Source organism: Xenopus laevis, chromosome 9_10S (genome assembly GCF_017654675.1).
Source record: "Xenopus laevis strain J_2021 chromosome 9_10S, Xenopus_laevis_v10.1, whole genome shotgun sequence".
In the NCBI taxonomy this organism is placed as follows: Eukaryota; Metazoa; Chordata; class Amphibia; order Anura; family Pipidae; genus Xenopus; species Xenopus laevis.
In genome coordinates this window covers 22,292,679-22,308,309 of record NC_054388.1, presented here as the reverse complement: position 1 = coordinate 22,308,309, position 15,631 = coordinate 22,292,679, and the positions used below count along the sequence as shown (strand labels likewise).

The 15,631-nt window shown below is 39.2% G+C and overlaps 1 protein-coding gene across 1 annotated transcript in view; it reads left to right on the top strand.

Moving 5' to 3' along the window:
- kif19.S (kinesin family member 19 S homeolog) overlaps nucleotides 1–15,631 on the top strand; it is a 95,318-nt gene that overhangs the window by 38,268 nt on the left and 41,419 nt on the right. The window contains 3 exon segments of the mRNA NM_001085724.1: nucleotides 6,396–6,521; nucleotides 6,649–6,843; nucleotides 15,248–15,394. Of these exon segments, the coding sequence (NP_001079193.1) occupies nucleotides 6,396–6,521; nucleotides 6,649–6,843; nucleotides 15,248–15,394 (468 nt within the window).

Sequence of the window (15,631 nt, the reverse complement as noted above, 5' to 3'; positions counted from 1 at the left end):
CATCTCTGCATACAGGGAAGATAATCTCTATGGTGACTTAGAAGCACTGATTGGCTTTGCATGTCTGTCTCTGTGGATGGATTGAATAGTGATGTGTTTGTAGTTTTATGCAATATTTGCCCATTTCATGTGCTGTGCTAATTAGCCTGAAATAGGAGACTGGTGATTAATAAGCTGTTTATGAACCACATGCATGCCATAGTTTCCATTTGACATGTCACACTTCTATGGAGTCCTACAATCCAGGTGCATACAAACAAAGCAAACAAACCATACTTGTCAGGTCACATGAACCAATTAACGGGTAAAGTTCTGTCTTTTGCTTCCATACTTATTCCTGTTACCAGTATTTCTGGTCAGGTGATCTCCGAGGGAGCACAGAGAATATCATAAAATGGATGCTCAAGGGAAAAGATGTAAAAGGGCAAAATGTACTTAAATATAGATTTGTTTGGTAAATTAACATGATATTAGTCATTGTTGCTTATTTTTACATTTTGTAGGTATAGTTTTTTTTTAATATAGATATGAGATATGTGGCTCTCCCTCTGCTATAGAACTACAATGTCCACCATCCTTCTTACAAACTGCCAGTGAGTATAATAAGAATTGTAGTTTAGGAATAGTCATAGCATTGTCATCCCTAATGTAAGTTCTAGTGGATAGCTGCTCTTAAGTGAGTCTCTTGAAAAGGGGTAAGTGGAGTTACAAACACAGTAAGTTCAAACAAATGGAGGTTATAACAAGTTAATAAGTTTCTTATAAATTACTCTAATATTTTTTACCTGTTTTTGCTGGAGCTGAGCTCTAACTGAGCTTTAGCAAGATTGAAGGTCTGCCATATATATGTAGATTTGAAGCAAGAGTTCCAAATTGCTTAGCTCTGTGGTGGATGCATGTGAGCTGCTACTGTAAATCCTTATATTAGAACTCTTGAGCAACAAATTGTAACACTGCAGCTGATTGACAATCCTGAGAAGAGTCTCTTGCTCACTGAGCAGTAGCGATGTGCGGGTTGACTAATTCTCGGCCTGCACCCAACCCTAACCCAACTCTTCAGGATCCATCTGTGATTCCACATTTACTTACATACCCATGCCCAGCTAGGAGACCAGTTTCTTTAGTTGTGGTGGGGGCAGAGCATAACTGGGCCTAAACATAATGTGGTCAAAGGGTATTCAGTTATTAGGAAGGTGGATAGGGTAATCCATCGTCTGGATGTCTGCCTGGTGCCAGGGTTCGGGATGTGGTTGATTGGGTAGAAAGATTATTGGGTGGGGCTGGGCATGACAGCTGTCTTGGTATGTGTTGGTTTACATTTACAGGTATGTACAGCCTAATAACCATGGATGGCACTGGGCAGAGTGTAGAATCATTTTGGATAGAGATTTCGACTGGGCAAAAGGTTACAAAGAAAATTATCATTGGTGTATTCTACAAACCACCTGTAACATTCACAGCGGGAAACCGCTGCAACAGGAGTTAAATTCACATTTGGCAGTGCGTGTGGTGGAAGCCCAGGGAAAAAGCCACAAATACTTGAAGCAGGCATGGTGAAATATACATGATTTATTGGAACTGAAGCAAAACAGGAACAGGTCAAAAATAAAGTCTTTACCAGGCAGGCAATGAAAAGCTGGAACAAAAACACAGGAACAAGATTCAGGAACTTGGAACTTGGAATATCCAGGAACAGATTCAGGAACAAAAACAAATTACATCCAGATACAAAACCAAACACATTCAATGACTCAGCCCTGAGCAAGGCTCAGGGCGTGATTTATAAAGGGCAATTGATTAGGGAATAGGAGACACATGAGGGTATACGAGGTGGGTGGAAAACATACTGGAATAGGCAGATAAACAGAAACCCAAAACAGAAGAGCCCCCGGTGGCTCACGAGGTAAATGCACTGAACAGAAAGTCCAGCAACCCCAGTCCCAAGTGTTCAAGTCCCAGATGGTCCTTACACCACCTCATATAAGTGACAAGAATAAAGCTCAACTATTTTTACGAATGGAGGTGGCTTCACGACTAGGTCAAGCTACGAATATGGGTGACTTCAATTATTTAGACAATAACTGGGGTAATGAGGTTGTCAAGTCAGAAAAAGTAACAGATTTGTAAATATGCAAAATTGCAAATTTTTGTTACAAGAACCTCACTAAAATGATTCTCTTTTGGATGTGGTAATAACTAATGATAGCCCATAACTATCTGCCCTTGTGGGTACGAAAAGCATAGGGCGGATGGAGATGCAAGTATACTTTTTAACTTTGAGTAATAAAGTACTATTTTTTTAACTATAATATTTTAACTATAATTATTTTTTTAACTAAAATATTTTGGTCCTGTGGATCAATTTGAGTGCCGGCCAGCCCTGCTCTTTTTTTCGTATTTTCTAGTTTGCTGCTCCCTAAAGTTGGGGTCTGGGGCTGGTGCCCCTGGACCACATCTGCTACTCGGTGAGCGATTTACATTATATTCTGGGGCAACTTGTCTTTCTTACTATTGTGAATAACTAATAATACCAAACTCGTCTCTAGCATTTGCGTGGGTGCACATTTAGGGGGTAGTGATCATGGTGGTCTCCTTTAAGATTATTTTGCAGCGAAAACTCTATAAGGGGGTAACTAAAATGCTACATTTTAGACGTGCAAACTTTGCTAGTTTAAGGGCATTTCTGCAACATATTAACTGGGAAAGTTTTTAACAGGGTTAAACTCAAAAGGAAATTGGGATGTCTTTAAAATGCTGCTAATAAAATTATATGTCCGTATATTCCCTTTATAAACAAGGAACGTCATCCCAAAGCAACACCTTTGTGGTTTGATAGAAGAGCTGGTGTTGAGGTTGGTAAGAAAAAAGAAGTGTTTGCAGGAATCTATGGGGCAAACCTTTAACACCTGCTCTGGAGTTTCATTAAAAATTTTGTTGCAAAAAATGGTTTGCAATTGCGAAATTTTATTACATACACTGCGAACGTTCACAAAAGCAATTTGATCACAAACTTTGCAAGGGAAAAAAAAAATGGTGCAAATTTGCAATGAAACATATTACATTCCCCCATATGACCCGTGAACAACATAAGTCCTAGGGATAGGTTTGCTACCTAGCAACAGCTAATGCGTTTGGTGGCAGCCTCCCAAAGATACACTGGAAAAATTTAAATTACCACTACATCCACATTTCAGCATTCCCCTTCTGATGTGCTTGTGCAGTGATCCCCAACCAGTAGCTCGTGAGCAACATGTTGCTCTCCATCCCCTCCGTGGCCTCAAAGCAGATGCTTATTTTTGAATTCCAGGCTTGAAGACAAGTTTTGGTTGTATAAAAACCAGGTGAACTGCCAAACAGAGCCTCAATGTAGGTTGACAATCCACATAGGGGCTACCAAATGGCCAATCACAGTACTTATTTGGCACCCCAAGAACATTTTTCATGCTAGTGTTGCTCCCCATCTCCTTTTGCTTCTGAATGTTGCTCATAGGTTAAAAAGTTGGGGATCCCTGTGCTTGTGCCTTTAAATTGTGGGCGCAAGCACAGGTCCGCTCAGTGCTGATTGGACAATGTGTGACAGTAGCTGAACAGAGAATTTAGATTTTTTTTTACCAGGAGTCTGCTGGATGACAATCCTTTGAATAAAGGAATGCTCTTTGATAAGAGCAGAGAGAATATAGAAATATTTAGAGACAAATGTGTAGGTTAAGTTATAGTAGTCATATTATAGATGGACTATGAATGAAAGTTTTAAGAAATACATATTGATGAAAAATAGATATACTTTCTCAAGATAGAAGCAACAAGCAATTAAGTTATAGTCTCTAACACTTAGCTACCTGTAATGTACCATTCACTGTGAAATTAACCAAAGCAATTTGAAAGAAGATGAATTTGCTGGTACCTGTAGAATGATGAAAATAACATCCTTTCTAGTTCTTCAACTTTTTGCCAGGATTTTGGTTTAAGACGAGGGATAAGAAGAAGAATCAACTAAATAATTACAACTGCTAGGAATTCTGGAAGGCACTGTATGATGTAATTAAAGGGCGGGACACTGGTGGTGCTGTTGCTAGGTGGCAATCCTATCTCTAGAACAAATGTTTTAGTAGGTCATAGATTCTGCAAACACTTCTTTGTTCTATGGGAGATTGCCACCTAGCAACAGCTAATGGGAGAGTAGCAAACACCTAGTTGTTGCTTTTATGGATGTATCTTTATGTCCATGTTATGGATGTATCTTTAAACCACAATGCTACATTTATTATACAGTAATTGGAAGGTAGAGACCTCTCAGGGCAGCCTTGGTTGTTGTGGATCTTTCAAAAGAATGTTACCCGAGTACATTAAATAATATAGATATAATAAGATTAACTTGATATACAGGGTACAATTATATCCTTAGCTGAAAAAAGAGGAAGGAAAGAGACAGATGAAATATCTGACAACCACAATGAGTAGGTTAATTTCTGTAGAAACTCTAGGGCTTGAAGGCTTTCTGCTGTATACCTGAAGGAACTTTTAGACCATGATACATTAGTCGCAAGATATGATACCACATATTGGAAAGTTAACTGGAAATACTGTAACTATATCTGTTGCTCTCTCTCCCTCTATAAATCAGTGTTATGATAAGCACAAAGGCCTGACATGATTTGCCAAGAATTAAAACTTATTGTCTGTACATGTCACATGGTTTAATATGGCACATTTTCTGTCTTGGAATAATGTTGGAACAGCTAGATTTATTTCCCTTGAATGTGAATTAGTGTTTGCAAAATGAACAATTTTGCCTTTGTGAACACTTTGCCCCTCACACGATCGTAGGATAGTGATAGCAAATTTTATAGTTTGTGTATGTAAAACTTCTTAATGAAAAAGTTGTTACGTTTGCTCCAAAAGTTTAAACCACCTTCAAGCAGGTGTTAAAGGTTAACGATGTGCAATTATGATTTGCAATGCAATAAAAGCCTTACCAAGAATATTAAATTGTGGCAAGCAAATTTTTATTTGCAAATTTATTCTCTTTGTGAATGTTATTACATTTCTCCCTTTATGTCTATAGATAGTCTGTCTGCTGTTTCTTTTTGGATTACTGATATGTTTTTGGCTATGAGCAATAGGTTTCTTTCAACGGTCTGGCTCTGAAACAAAACTGCTTAATAGTACAGAAATTATATTATGTTACTGTTGTTCATCTGAAAGTACTGTGACTGGATATGCAGAAAGTGCAGGACATGAGTTTTATAAATGTATATGTTATTGTTCTTTATTGGAGACCAGGACCCTTTTATTGTTCTGATGTTGTAAAAATCTCCCCCAAACTGGCTAAAGCATTTTAGTAGAGAAGTGCAGAAGAAATCTCTGAACTGCAGTGGGTCTTTGTGGAAGACTGTAGCAGCTCCAGAAGAAAGGCAATGCTTACCATAAGTTATTTTAGACTGATTTTATTTGCTTCTAGAATCTTGCTACTTTGTAGAAAGATTAAGGGTTAAGGTTAAAGTGTTACAGCTGAGCTAGATAGATGTTGAATCATGGCTTGGTTATCAAGGACCATCTGGTATGGTCTAATACTAAAAGATAATCCAAGTAACACAGACAAGAAATACCCTTTGGTGAAGTTGATTCACTACTGCTTTAATAATCCTTCAGAAAGTGTAGGGCATTTGAGAGGTCCAATATAATGACATAATTTCTGTAAATATATGTATTCCAATAGAAGCTTAGTAGCTTTCTGTGGGGAGAGAATGAAAGTGTTTTAAAGGAAACACAATATAATGTAGTGTTGCCCTGCACTGGCAAAACTGGTGTGTTTTCTTCAGAAAAACAACAGCAAAACAACACAAGCAGCTGTGTAGCCATGGGGGCAGCCATTCAAGCACAGGACACAGAGGGGATAATTGACAAGTTCTGAAGAATCCAATTGTATTCTACAAAGCTTATCTGTTAACTGCTATATATCCTGTGCATTTTCTCCTTTTTTAGCTTTAAATGGCTGCCCCATGGATACACAGCAGCTTGTTTATATAAACTATAGTAGTGTTTCTGAAGCAAACACACTAGTTTTGCCAGTGCAGCACAACAGTACATACATTTTTATCAGTTTAGGACACTTTCATTTTTTGGTGTTACTGTTTCTTTAAAATACTGGCTTAAAGGGTAAGTATACCTTAAAATAAATATTTGTTTCACATAGAAAAAGATATATAATTTTCAAATGGCCTTTTAAAAAAATAATTTACTTTTGGTTCTGGAGATCTTGGGCTGTTTGCTATGGCTGCTGTTTCTGGCAACCAGACAATGTATGATGTCAGACTGTAAAATCCAAAGGCAATGGCTTGGTCTCAAAGATTTAAAAAAAGCTTTAAAAAAAAAAAGTCCTGTTTCCTATTTAGATCTACAATGAAATGATACGAGACTTATTGAACCCATCACTGGGCTACCTGGATCTGCGGGAGGACTCCAAAGGTGTAATCCAGGTAGCAGGTATTACAGAGGTGTCTACCATTAATGCCAAAGAGGTACAGTAATATTATTTGTCACACAGTTTAGGCCTATCCATATGAGAACATTAGTGGTAGAATTTTAACTTATGTGATTGTGAAGAGAAATACATTACTTAATATTGCCTTTCCCCTCCCCCGGCAGATAATGCAGCTTTTAATGAAGGGGAATAGACAAAGGACACAGGAGCCCACAGCAGCCAACAAAACATCTTCCAGGTCTCACGCCATTTTGCAGGTCACTGTTAGGCAGAAGAGCAGAGTGAAGAACATCACACAAGAAGTCAGAGTGGGACGGCTCTTTATGATAGACCTGGCTGGATCAGAGAGAGCATCCCAGGTACTACAGTGACCATCTGCACCATGTTTGTTGTTACCAGTTTGCTGTCCACCCAAGGGGAACTAAACACAATTCAGAACAAAGTGTCTGTACCTGATTTCTAGTTTCCCCAGATATGTGTAGCTCAATGTGGTTGTTTATTTTAGGTCACTATAGCTGTGGATAATGGTAAATAGTGAATTAAATATATTATATATATATATATATATATATATATATATATATATATATATATATATATATATATATATAATATATGTAATATATATAGAAATGTGTGTGTTCACAGTCTCTGAACACGCTAATCCCTTCTGAAATTCTGCTCCTGCATTGTCTTAATTGTAAGACCTCTATTGTTCACACCCCTAAAGCCCCGTACTGTTTACACATCTCAGACCCAGACTGAAAATGCCCACATTGTTCACACCTCACTGTATGTAGCACAGTATGAACTGTCCACCTTAGATAGGTTTCCATGTCTCTTGCTCTATTCTACCTTCCCTATGCTCCCTGCGTGTGCTATACTCTGCCTGCCCTATGCTCTATGTGTGTGCCATACTCTGCCTGCCCTATGCTTCCTGTGTGTGCCATACTCTGACTGCCCTATGCTCCCTGTGTGTTCCTACTCTTCCTTCCCTATGCTCCCTGTGTGTACCATACTGTGCCTGGGTTTGACATACTCTACCCGCCCTGGGTGTGCCATACTCTACCTGCCCTATGCTCCCCAACGTGCCATACTTCGCTTGCCGTATGCTCATGGGCATAAATACTCGCACTTACTGAAACCTGGCTTTCTCCTACCGACACTGCCTCACCTGCTGCCCTGTTCTATGGGGGCCTACACCTTACTCATACTCCCAGACCTGGTAACAGACCTGGAGGTGGGGTAGGTTACTTCTCTCCCCCCACTACTTTTAAAGTTCTTCTACCTGTTCCCTCCCTATCATTCTCCTCATTTGAGGCTCACTGCATTAGGCTCTTTTCTCCTGTTTCACTCAGCATTGCTGTTATGTATCGACCACCAGGCCCAACTGCACAATTTCTGGACAACTTTGCTGCCTGGCTTCCTTACTTTCTTTCATCTAACATCCCATCCATCATATTAGGTGACTTTAATATACCCGTTATCAACATTAACAACTCTTCTGCCTCTAAACTTCTTTCACTAACCTCCTCCCTAGGCTTATCTTTGTGCTCAGACTCCCCCTCTCACTCCAATGGTAACTCTCTGCATCTCATATTTACCAGACTCTGTACAACCACCAATTTTACTAACTATGCTCCCATTTCAGCTATCACTAACTCCCTCCTCACCCCCTGCTATCACCCAAACACGTACTTACCGTGACTTGCAAGCTGTAGACGTGTCACATCTCTCTTCTTCCTTTGACTCTCTTCACTCTAATATCTCAGCCATCTCATGTCCTAATATGGCTACCTCTGTCTACTATAGTACTCTCACCACTGCTCTAAATGAGCTTGCTCCTATAAAAACGAAACGTTCTAGACCCAAACCACTACAACCTTGGCATACTGCTCATACAAAAGCGCTCCAAAGACACTCACGTGCACTTGAGCGTCGCTGGCACAAATCCCGTTCAGAATCAGACTTTTGGAGCTACAAATCTGCCCTGCGCTCCTATAACACCAGCCTCTTCCAAGCCAAACAAACATACTTTACTTCACTCATTAACTCCCTTTCTAAAAAACCAGCACAACTTTTCTCAACCTTTAACACTCTCCTTTCCCCTTCTCCACCCCCTCCATGCACATCTGTCTCTGCTCAAGATATTGCTGAGCACTTCAAAAACAAAATTTACACTATCAGAAGGGACATTACACTACTCAACCCCCCTAGACTTCCACCTACCTCCCTCCGCACTCTCCAGTCTCTCCTGTGCTCCTTCACCCCTGTCACTGATGAGGAAGTCTCAAAGCTTTTGGCCTCTTCTCACCTTACCACCTGCCTGCTTGATCCAATTCCCTCAAAACTTCTCTGCAATACCAATCCTTGTCTAATCAAAGCCTTAACTCACCTATTTAATCTTTCGCTCTCAACTGGACTGTTTTGTTCTCAACTAAAACATGCTCTCGTTACCCCCATTCTGAAAAAAACCCTCTCTTGATCCCTCCAATCTTGAAAACCTCCGACCTATCTCTCTGCTAACTTTCATCTCTAAACTACTTGAGCGCCTAATCTAAAACCGACTAACCTCATTCCTCTCCTCATTCCAATAACCTGCTGGACCCCCTACAATCTGGTTTTAAGCCACAACACTCCACGGAAACTGCCCTGACTCGACTAACTAATGACCTTGTAACCGCTAAAGCCAACAATCATTTCTCACTACTGATACTGCTTTATCTCTCAGCCGCATTTGACACTGTAGATCACCCTCTCCTCCTCCTGTTCCTCCATTTGCTTGGCCTTTGTGACACAGCCCTGTCCTTGTTCTCTTCTTACATCACCAATCATTCCTTCAGTGTCTCCTACAATATAGTAGCATCTTCTCCCCTACCTTTTTCTGTTGGTGTTCCTCAAGGCTCTGTCCTGGGACCATTACTATTCTCCCTCTATACTTCCTCCCTCAGCAAATTAATCAACTCGTATGGTTTCCACTACCACCTCTATGCTGACGATACTCAGATCTATCTCTCATCTCCTGATCTCAACCCAGAACTCCTAACTCGCGTCTCCTCCTGCCTGTCCGCTATCTCTACCTGGATGTTGCAACGCTACCATAAATTAAACCTCTCTAAAACTGAAATTGTTATCTTTCCTTTTCTAACACTAGTAACATCCCGGAAGTATCCATCATAGTTAACAATTCCACTATCACCCCCTCTCCCCAGGCCCGGTGCCTTGGGGTTATCCTAGATTCTGCCCTGGCATTCACTCCTCATATGCAGTCACTTATTAAATCATGTCACTTCCACATAAGGAACATATCCAAAATACGATCATTTATCACCCAAGATGCTGCCAAAATTCTTATTCACTTTCTCATCATATCACGTCTAGATTACTGTAACTCTCTTTTAATTGGCCTTCCCCTCCAAAGACTGTCACCTCTCCAGTCCATAATGAACACTGCTGCGAGGCTCATACACCTCAGCAACGGCTCCTCCTCTGCCTCGCCATTCTGTCAATCCCTGCACTGGCTTCCGTTACCTTTCAGAATCAAATTCAAATTAATGACACTGACTTTCAAAGCACTTCATAACTCTGCCCCACCCTACATCTCTGAACTCATCTCCATATACTCACCCAACCGCTTACTACGCTCCTCTACTGACCTGCTACTCAACTCTTCTCTCATTATCTCCTCACATGCTCGCATTCAAGACTTTGCAAGGGCTGCACCCCTCCTCTGGAACTCTCTCCCACGGTCTGTCCGACTTTCTCTCAACCTTTCTGCTTTCAAGAAATCTCTTAAAACGCACTTCTTTCGAGAAGCCTACCCTCACTCTGCTTAGCTACCAAACGCAACACCACATTTCTCACCCACTTAATTCGATCTTGCCCACTCCCACACCTTGTGTATTACTTCCTTCCCTTTAGAGTGTATGCCTGTGCATAGGGCCTTCCTCACCTTTTTGTACCTGTATTGATTGTGATATATGTAACTCCATATGTTCTATGTATATAATTCATGTGATTTAGTTGTAGAATCACATTTACTTTACAGTGCTACGCAATATGTTGGCGCTATATAAATACATGTTAATAATAATAATAATAATAATATACTATACCCTGCTTGTCCTACTCTTTACCCTGTGGGACATGAGCCTGGTAAGGTTGTTCTGGTGGTGTGTTAGCATTTGGAAATAGTTGTTAGGGGCCCTAAGGTATTTAATCATGTGCTGGGGGGAGGGGTATAGTGTTATCCACAGGGGAGGAAGTGGCATATGAATTAAAAGGTATGTGTATGGTATATTTAAGGTATGTGTATGGTATATTTAAGGGTATGACTTACATTTTTCACATATGAGTGATGAGTGATATCCATGCAGTGAGCACCAACCATTTGTTTTTTGGTGTGTCACCACCATTAATATGTACATGGCCTTAAATGTTCATGAGATAACATAGGTGTGGTTTAAAAGGGGGGCGTAGTCAACACTGGCTTCCATTATCGGCCCTCTACCACGTAGGCCAGAAAAATTCCGGCCCTTAGTACCACAGAAGTTGGACAGCACTGCTCTAGCGGAACAAGCCAATGGGAAATCTTCCTTTTGTAAGGACCTGGCAGGCATATTTTTCCCTTCTTCCTTTTTTTAAAAAATCTTTTGTTGATTGCAGATGAAATTGTGAGCCTTTTCTTTATCTTTGATATGCTTGCCTAGAGGAAAAAGTATATAGTAATATATAGGCATAGTTGAATGGTTTAAAATTATGCTGTAAATGAGATAAGCAGGTCAACATTTGGTGAGTAGACAGGGTTTGGGGTATAGTGGGAGGGATCAGTGGAGGGGATTTGGGTGGATTGGAGGTGGGCTGGGGATGGAACAACTAGGGTTCACAAATTTACCAACTAGTACAATGTTGGTAAATTTGTAATACTAGTCCCGACTTTGGCTAGAATTTTACAGCTAGGGCAACCTTTAAAAAATATGCTTGTAGACAAAGACTTTCTGATTATGAATCTCATGGTTGCTCAGTGTTTAGAACTGCCATCTGAGATGCATTTGTTCCCCTCTTTGGGCCCACTGGGAGTCCTGTGAAAATGTTTCCACTGAGACTATATACCTTTCTTTATGCTACTGGATCCTGAGTTTGATTCCAACCTGAACTTTATCTACAACAGGTGTCTATGTTCGCAGTGTGGGTTTCTTTCCACACAAATAAAGTATGCAGGTGCATTAGATCCTGGTGAAAATGACCCAGGTGTATGTGACTCTCAGGGATTGTTGAAGACTTTCTGACGCACAAAGACCTATTTATCAACAACTTAATTTATTTATTAATTCCTTTATTAATGGTTTTAGAGGTTTTTGAGACCACAATTAAACTCACTTTCTTTCAAACCACAGATTTTATGACATTTATTAAAAAATCGAAATTCAAAAAACACAAATGAAAAATAAAACTGAATGATGCACTTAAAAACAAATACCTCTAAAACCTCTGAAAATTTGAGTTTTTTGGTCAATTACTATCAAAAAAAAAATCTAAAAGCCTCTGAAAGTCCAAATTGATTAAAACGGTTCAATAGGATCAGTGCAGCTCCCATTGACTTCTATAGGACAACTATATTTTTGTTTTTCGTGGCTTTTACGCTTAATGAGAGCTTTTAATAAATGTAGAAAAACTACAGAATTTTAGAGATTAATGGAAGAAATAGAAATTCAAATGTTAGTAAATAGGGTCCTTAATTTACTATATGTACTGTATATACAGGTATGGGGTCTGTTATCCAGAATGCTTGGGACCTGGGGTTTTCCAGATAACAGATCTTTCTGTAATTTGGATCTTCATACCTTAAGTCTACTAGAAAATAATTTAAACATTTAATAAAACCAATAGACTGGCTTTGCTTCCAATAAGGATTAATTATATCTTAGTTGGGATCAAGTTCAATGCACTGTTTTATTACTACAGAGAAAAAGGAAATAATTTTAAAACTTTGGATTATTTGTATAAAATGTTATCTATGGGAGACGGCTATTCCATAATTCAGAGCTTTCCAGATAACAGGTTTCTGTATAACAGATCCCATACCTGTATTTATATACTATTCATGCAGTTTCAGTTTAGTAAAGCAATAGGTTTATATGAAGAGTAAGAGTAACAAGATTTTTTGTAGTTTGGGCCACTGCTAGTGATGGGTGAATCTGTCCTGTTTCGCTTCGTCAAGAAAAATGTTTTTGTTGCTAATTTTCCCTGGCAAAAACAATAGTGGGAGGCGAAATGTGGAAATTCACTGCAAATCCATGCATACTGAATAAATTCGCCCATAGCAATAGCAACTGCTTCTTTTCCCTCACTATGCACTTGCTATTTTATTTGAAACCTGATACTCAGGGGCACATTTACTATGGGTTGAATATCGAGGGTTAATTAACTCTCGATATTCGACCATCGAGGTTAAATCTTTCGACTTCGAATATCGAAGTCGAAGGATTTAATGCAATTCATTCGATCGAACGATTAAATCCTTCGAATCGAACGATCAGAAATTGCTAGGAAAGCCTATGGGGACCTTCCCCATCGGCTAACATTAGTGCTCGGTAGGTTTTAGGTGGCGAAGTAGGTGGTCGAAGTTTTTTTTAAAGAGACAGTACTTCGACTATCCAACGGTCGAATAGTCGAACGATTTTTAGTTCGAATCGTTCGATTCGAAGTCGTAGGTCGAAGTAGCCAATTCGATGGTCGAAGTAGCCAAAAAATACCTTGAAATTCGAAGTATTTTTCATTCTAATCCTTCACTCGAGCTAAGTAAAATGTGCCCCTTAGTGCAGAACAAAAGCTGAATACTGTGCATTTCTCTGGCTATTGATCTGCTAACAACACCTCCTAGTGGTGAATGATTTTTGGGAACTGCAACATAACATAAACAGTTGTTCAACACTGTGGACATGTACTACAGTAGTTTCACGATGTACTGCTTGCTTAATCTATAACATGTATCCGTAATCATGTTCTACTAGAAAGTATATTATCCTTTAGCATGGGGTCTCATCAATTGATAATATGAAAATAATGGAAAGCAGCAGTCCAGTTGGAGTGAGCTTACGCCAGCTTATTTTTCTACTGCCAATTTAAGAAAATGTATCGCAACTGGGACAACTGCCTCCGTTTTACCTATCTAATGCTAATCAAACCAGAAGTTTCCATACAAATATTAACTTGGCAAATTTATAGTAATACTACTGTATGTAAAGAATGTAAAGATTTTAATTGTATGCAGCAATTAAAATGTTAACTTGCAACTGAAAAATATTGTTTTGGTGCAGAATAGGCATATGTCATTATATGTAATAAACTCAAATTTACATGCAGCATGTGAGAAAATTCTTTATAAGTATAGTTTAATAGGGTGTGAGCTCAAACTTAGAGACTTAGTTCCAGATCTTCATTTTTCCCTGTTCAAGTAGGTTTACTGACCTTAGTTTGTGTGTGTGAATGTGAAAGGGTCCTTAGATTGTAAGCTCCCCTGTGGCAGGTACTTGTCAGAATTATGTATTATCTCTGTTAGGTGCTATAGGGTAAAAATGGAGCTATACTAAGAAGAACACACAGGGGGTGAGTTTGGAGCGGCCTAATCACTTTTTTACCTGTCTGTCTTGAGATGAGGAAAGAATGCGCTTTATTAGTGACCTAATCCTAATGCTCTTGTAAATTTCCTGGGATGGGATCCTTACAAAGAGATTACGGGGCAGATTTACTAAGGGTCGAAGTGAATTTGAGGGAATTTTCAAGTAAAAAAAATTTACTTCGACTTCGATTCAAAGTAAAAATCGTTTGAATATTCGACCATTCGATAATCGAAGTACTGTCTCTTTAAAAAAAATTCGACTTCAATAATTCGCCAAGTTAAACCTGCCGAAGTGCTATGTTAGCCTATGGAGACCTTGTACAACCATTTTCTAAGTCTTTACACATCGAATAAAAATCGTTCGCTCGCTCGCTGAAATCCTTCGAATCGATCGATTTTTATTCAATCTCAGGATTGCCAAATTTGTTGAAAAAACTTCAAATTCAAAGTTTTTTAATTCGATGGTCGAATTTCGAAGTTTTTTGTACTTCGAAATTCGACCCTTAGTAAATCTGCCCCTTTGTGTTGTCAAATGGTTTTTGTGGCAGCACATTGTTGATTACAGAGTGAAATTTTTGGTCAATATGCTTCATAGTTAAGGATACTGGAAAATTGGGATCTAAAGTCTTGTTTGAGTTGATAGCATTTAAAAAGCAAACATTTTAGTTTTAGTTAAGTACCTGCTGACTCTGGAAGGGACAGGCCAGGGTTGCCAAGTCAACCAATACGGGTTATGCTGCAATTTCCACAAAATCACCCATCCCTACTACACTGGTGGTGCAGATCTCCTTTTTGACCAGCATAGGTCAATACAACAATAGAAACACATCTGAAGGAGCTGTACAACACACCATAATATATGTAGGCAGGGAGCTTACCCCTTTTAATGTGACCACCTGTGCATCAATGTTTGGGGGTGCAACCCTCCCAGGGAAGTTTGTTTCCAGGGTTGCCAGTTGTACTATTAAGTAGAGCAATAAGTAGCAGTTTTGTTGGTATTATTATTATTTAATAAGAAAACTTGTTATTTTAACAATGTCCATAAATGAAAATGTTGTTAATAACCAGTTTATTGTCTCTTTTAATAAATGCTGTAGATGACTTACTGAGCTGACTCATATCTTTTATCATTATAAATGCAGACTCAGAACAGAGGTCTGCGCATGAAGGAAGGCGCTCATATTAACAGATCACTTCTGGCATTAGGGAACTGTATCAACGCTCTGAGTGAACGAGGCAGTAATAAATATGTCAACTACCGAGACAGCAAACTGACCAGACTGCTAAAGGTAACAGCTTATTAATGTGCTGCCAGCAATTTTCTCATCTTGACTTTTAAACACATGGGGGGTTATCAAAATCCGAATTTTTCCGGTTTTTTTTTAAATAAAAAAGTCCAACCAAACTAGGGATGCACCAAATCCACTATTTTGGATTTGGCCGAACCCCCTAATCCTTCACAAAAGATTTGTCCGAATATCGAACCGAATCTGAATCCTAATTTGCATATGAAAATTAGTGGTGGG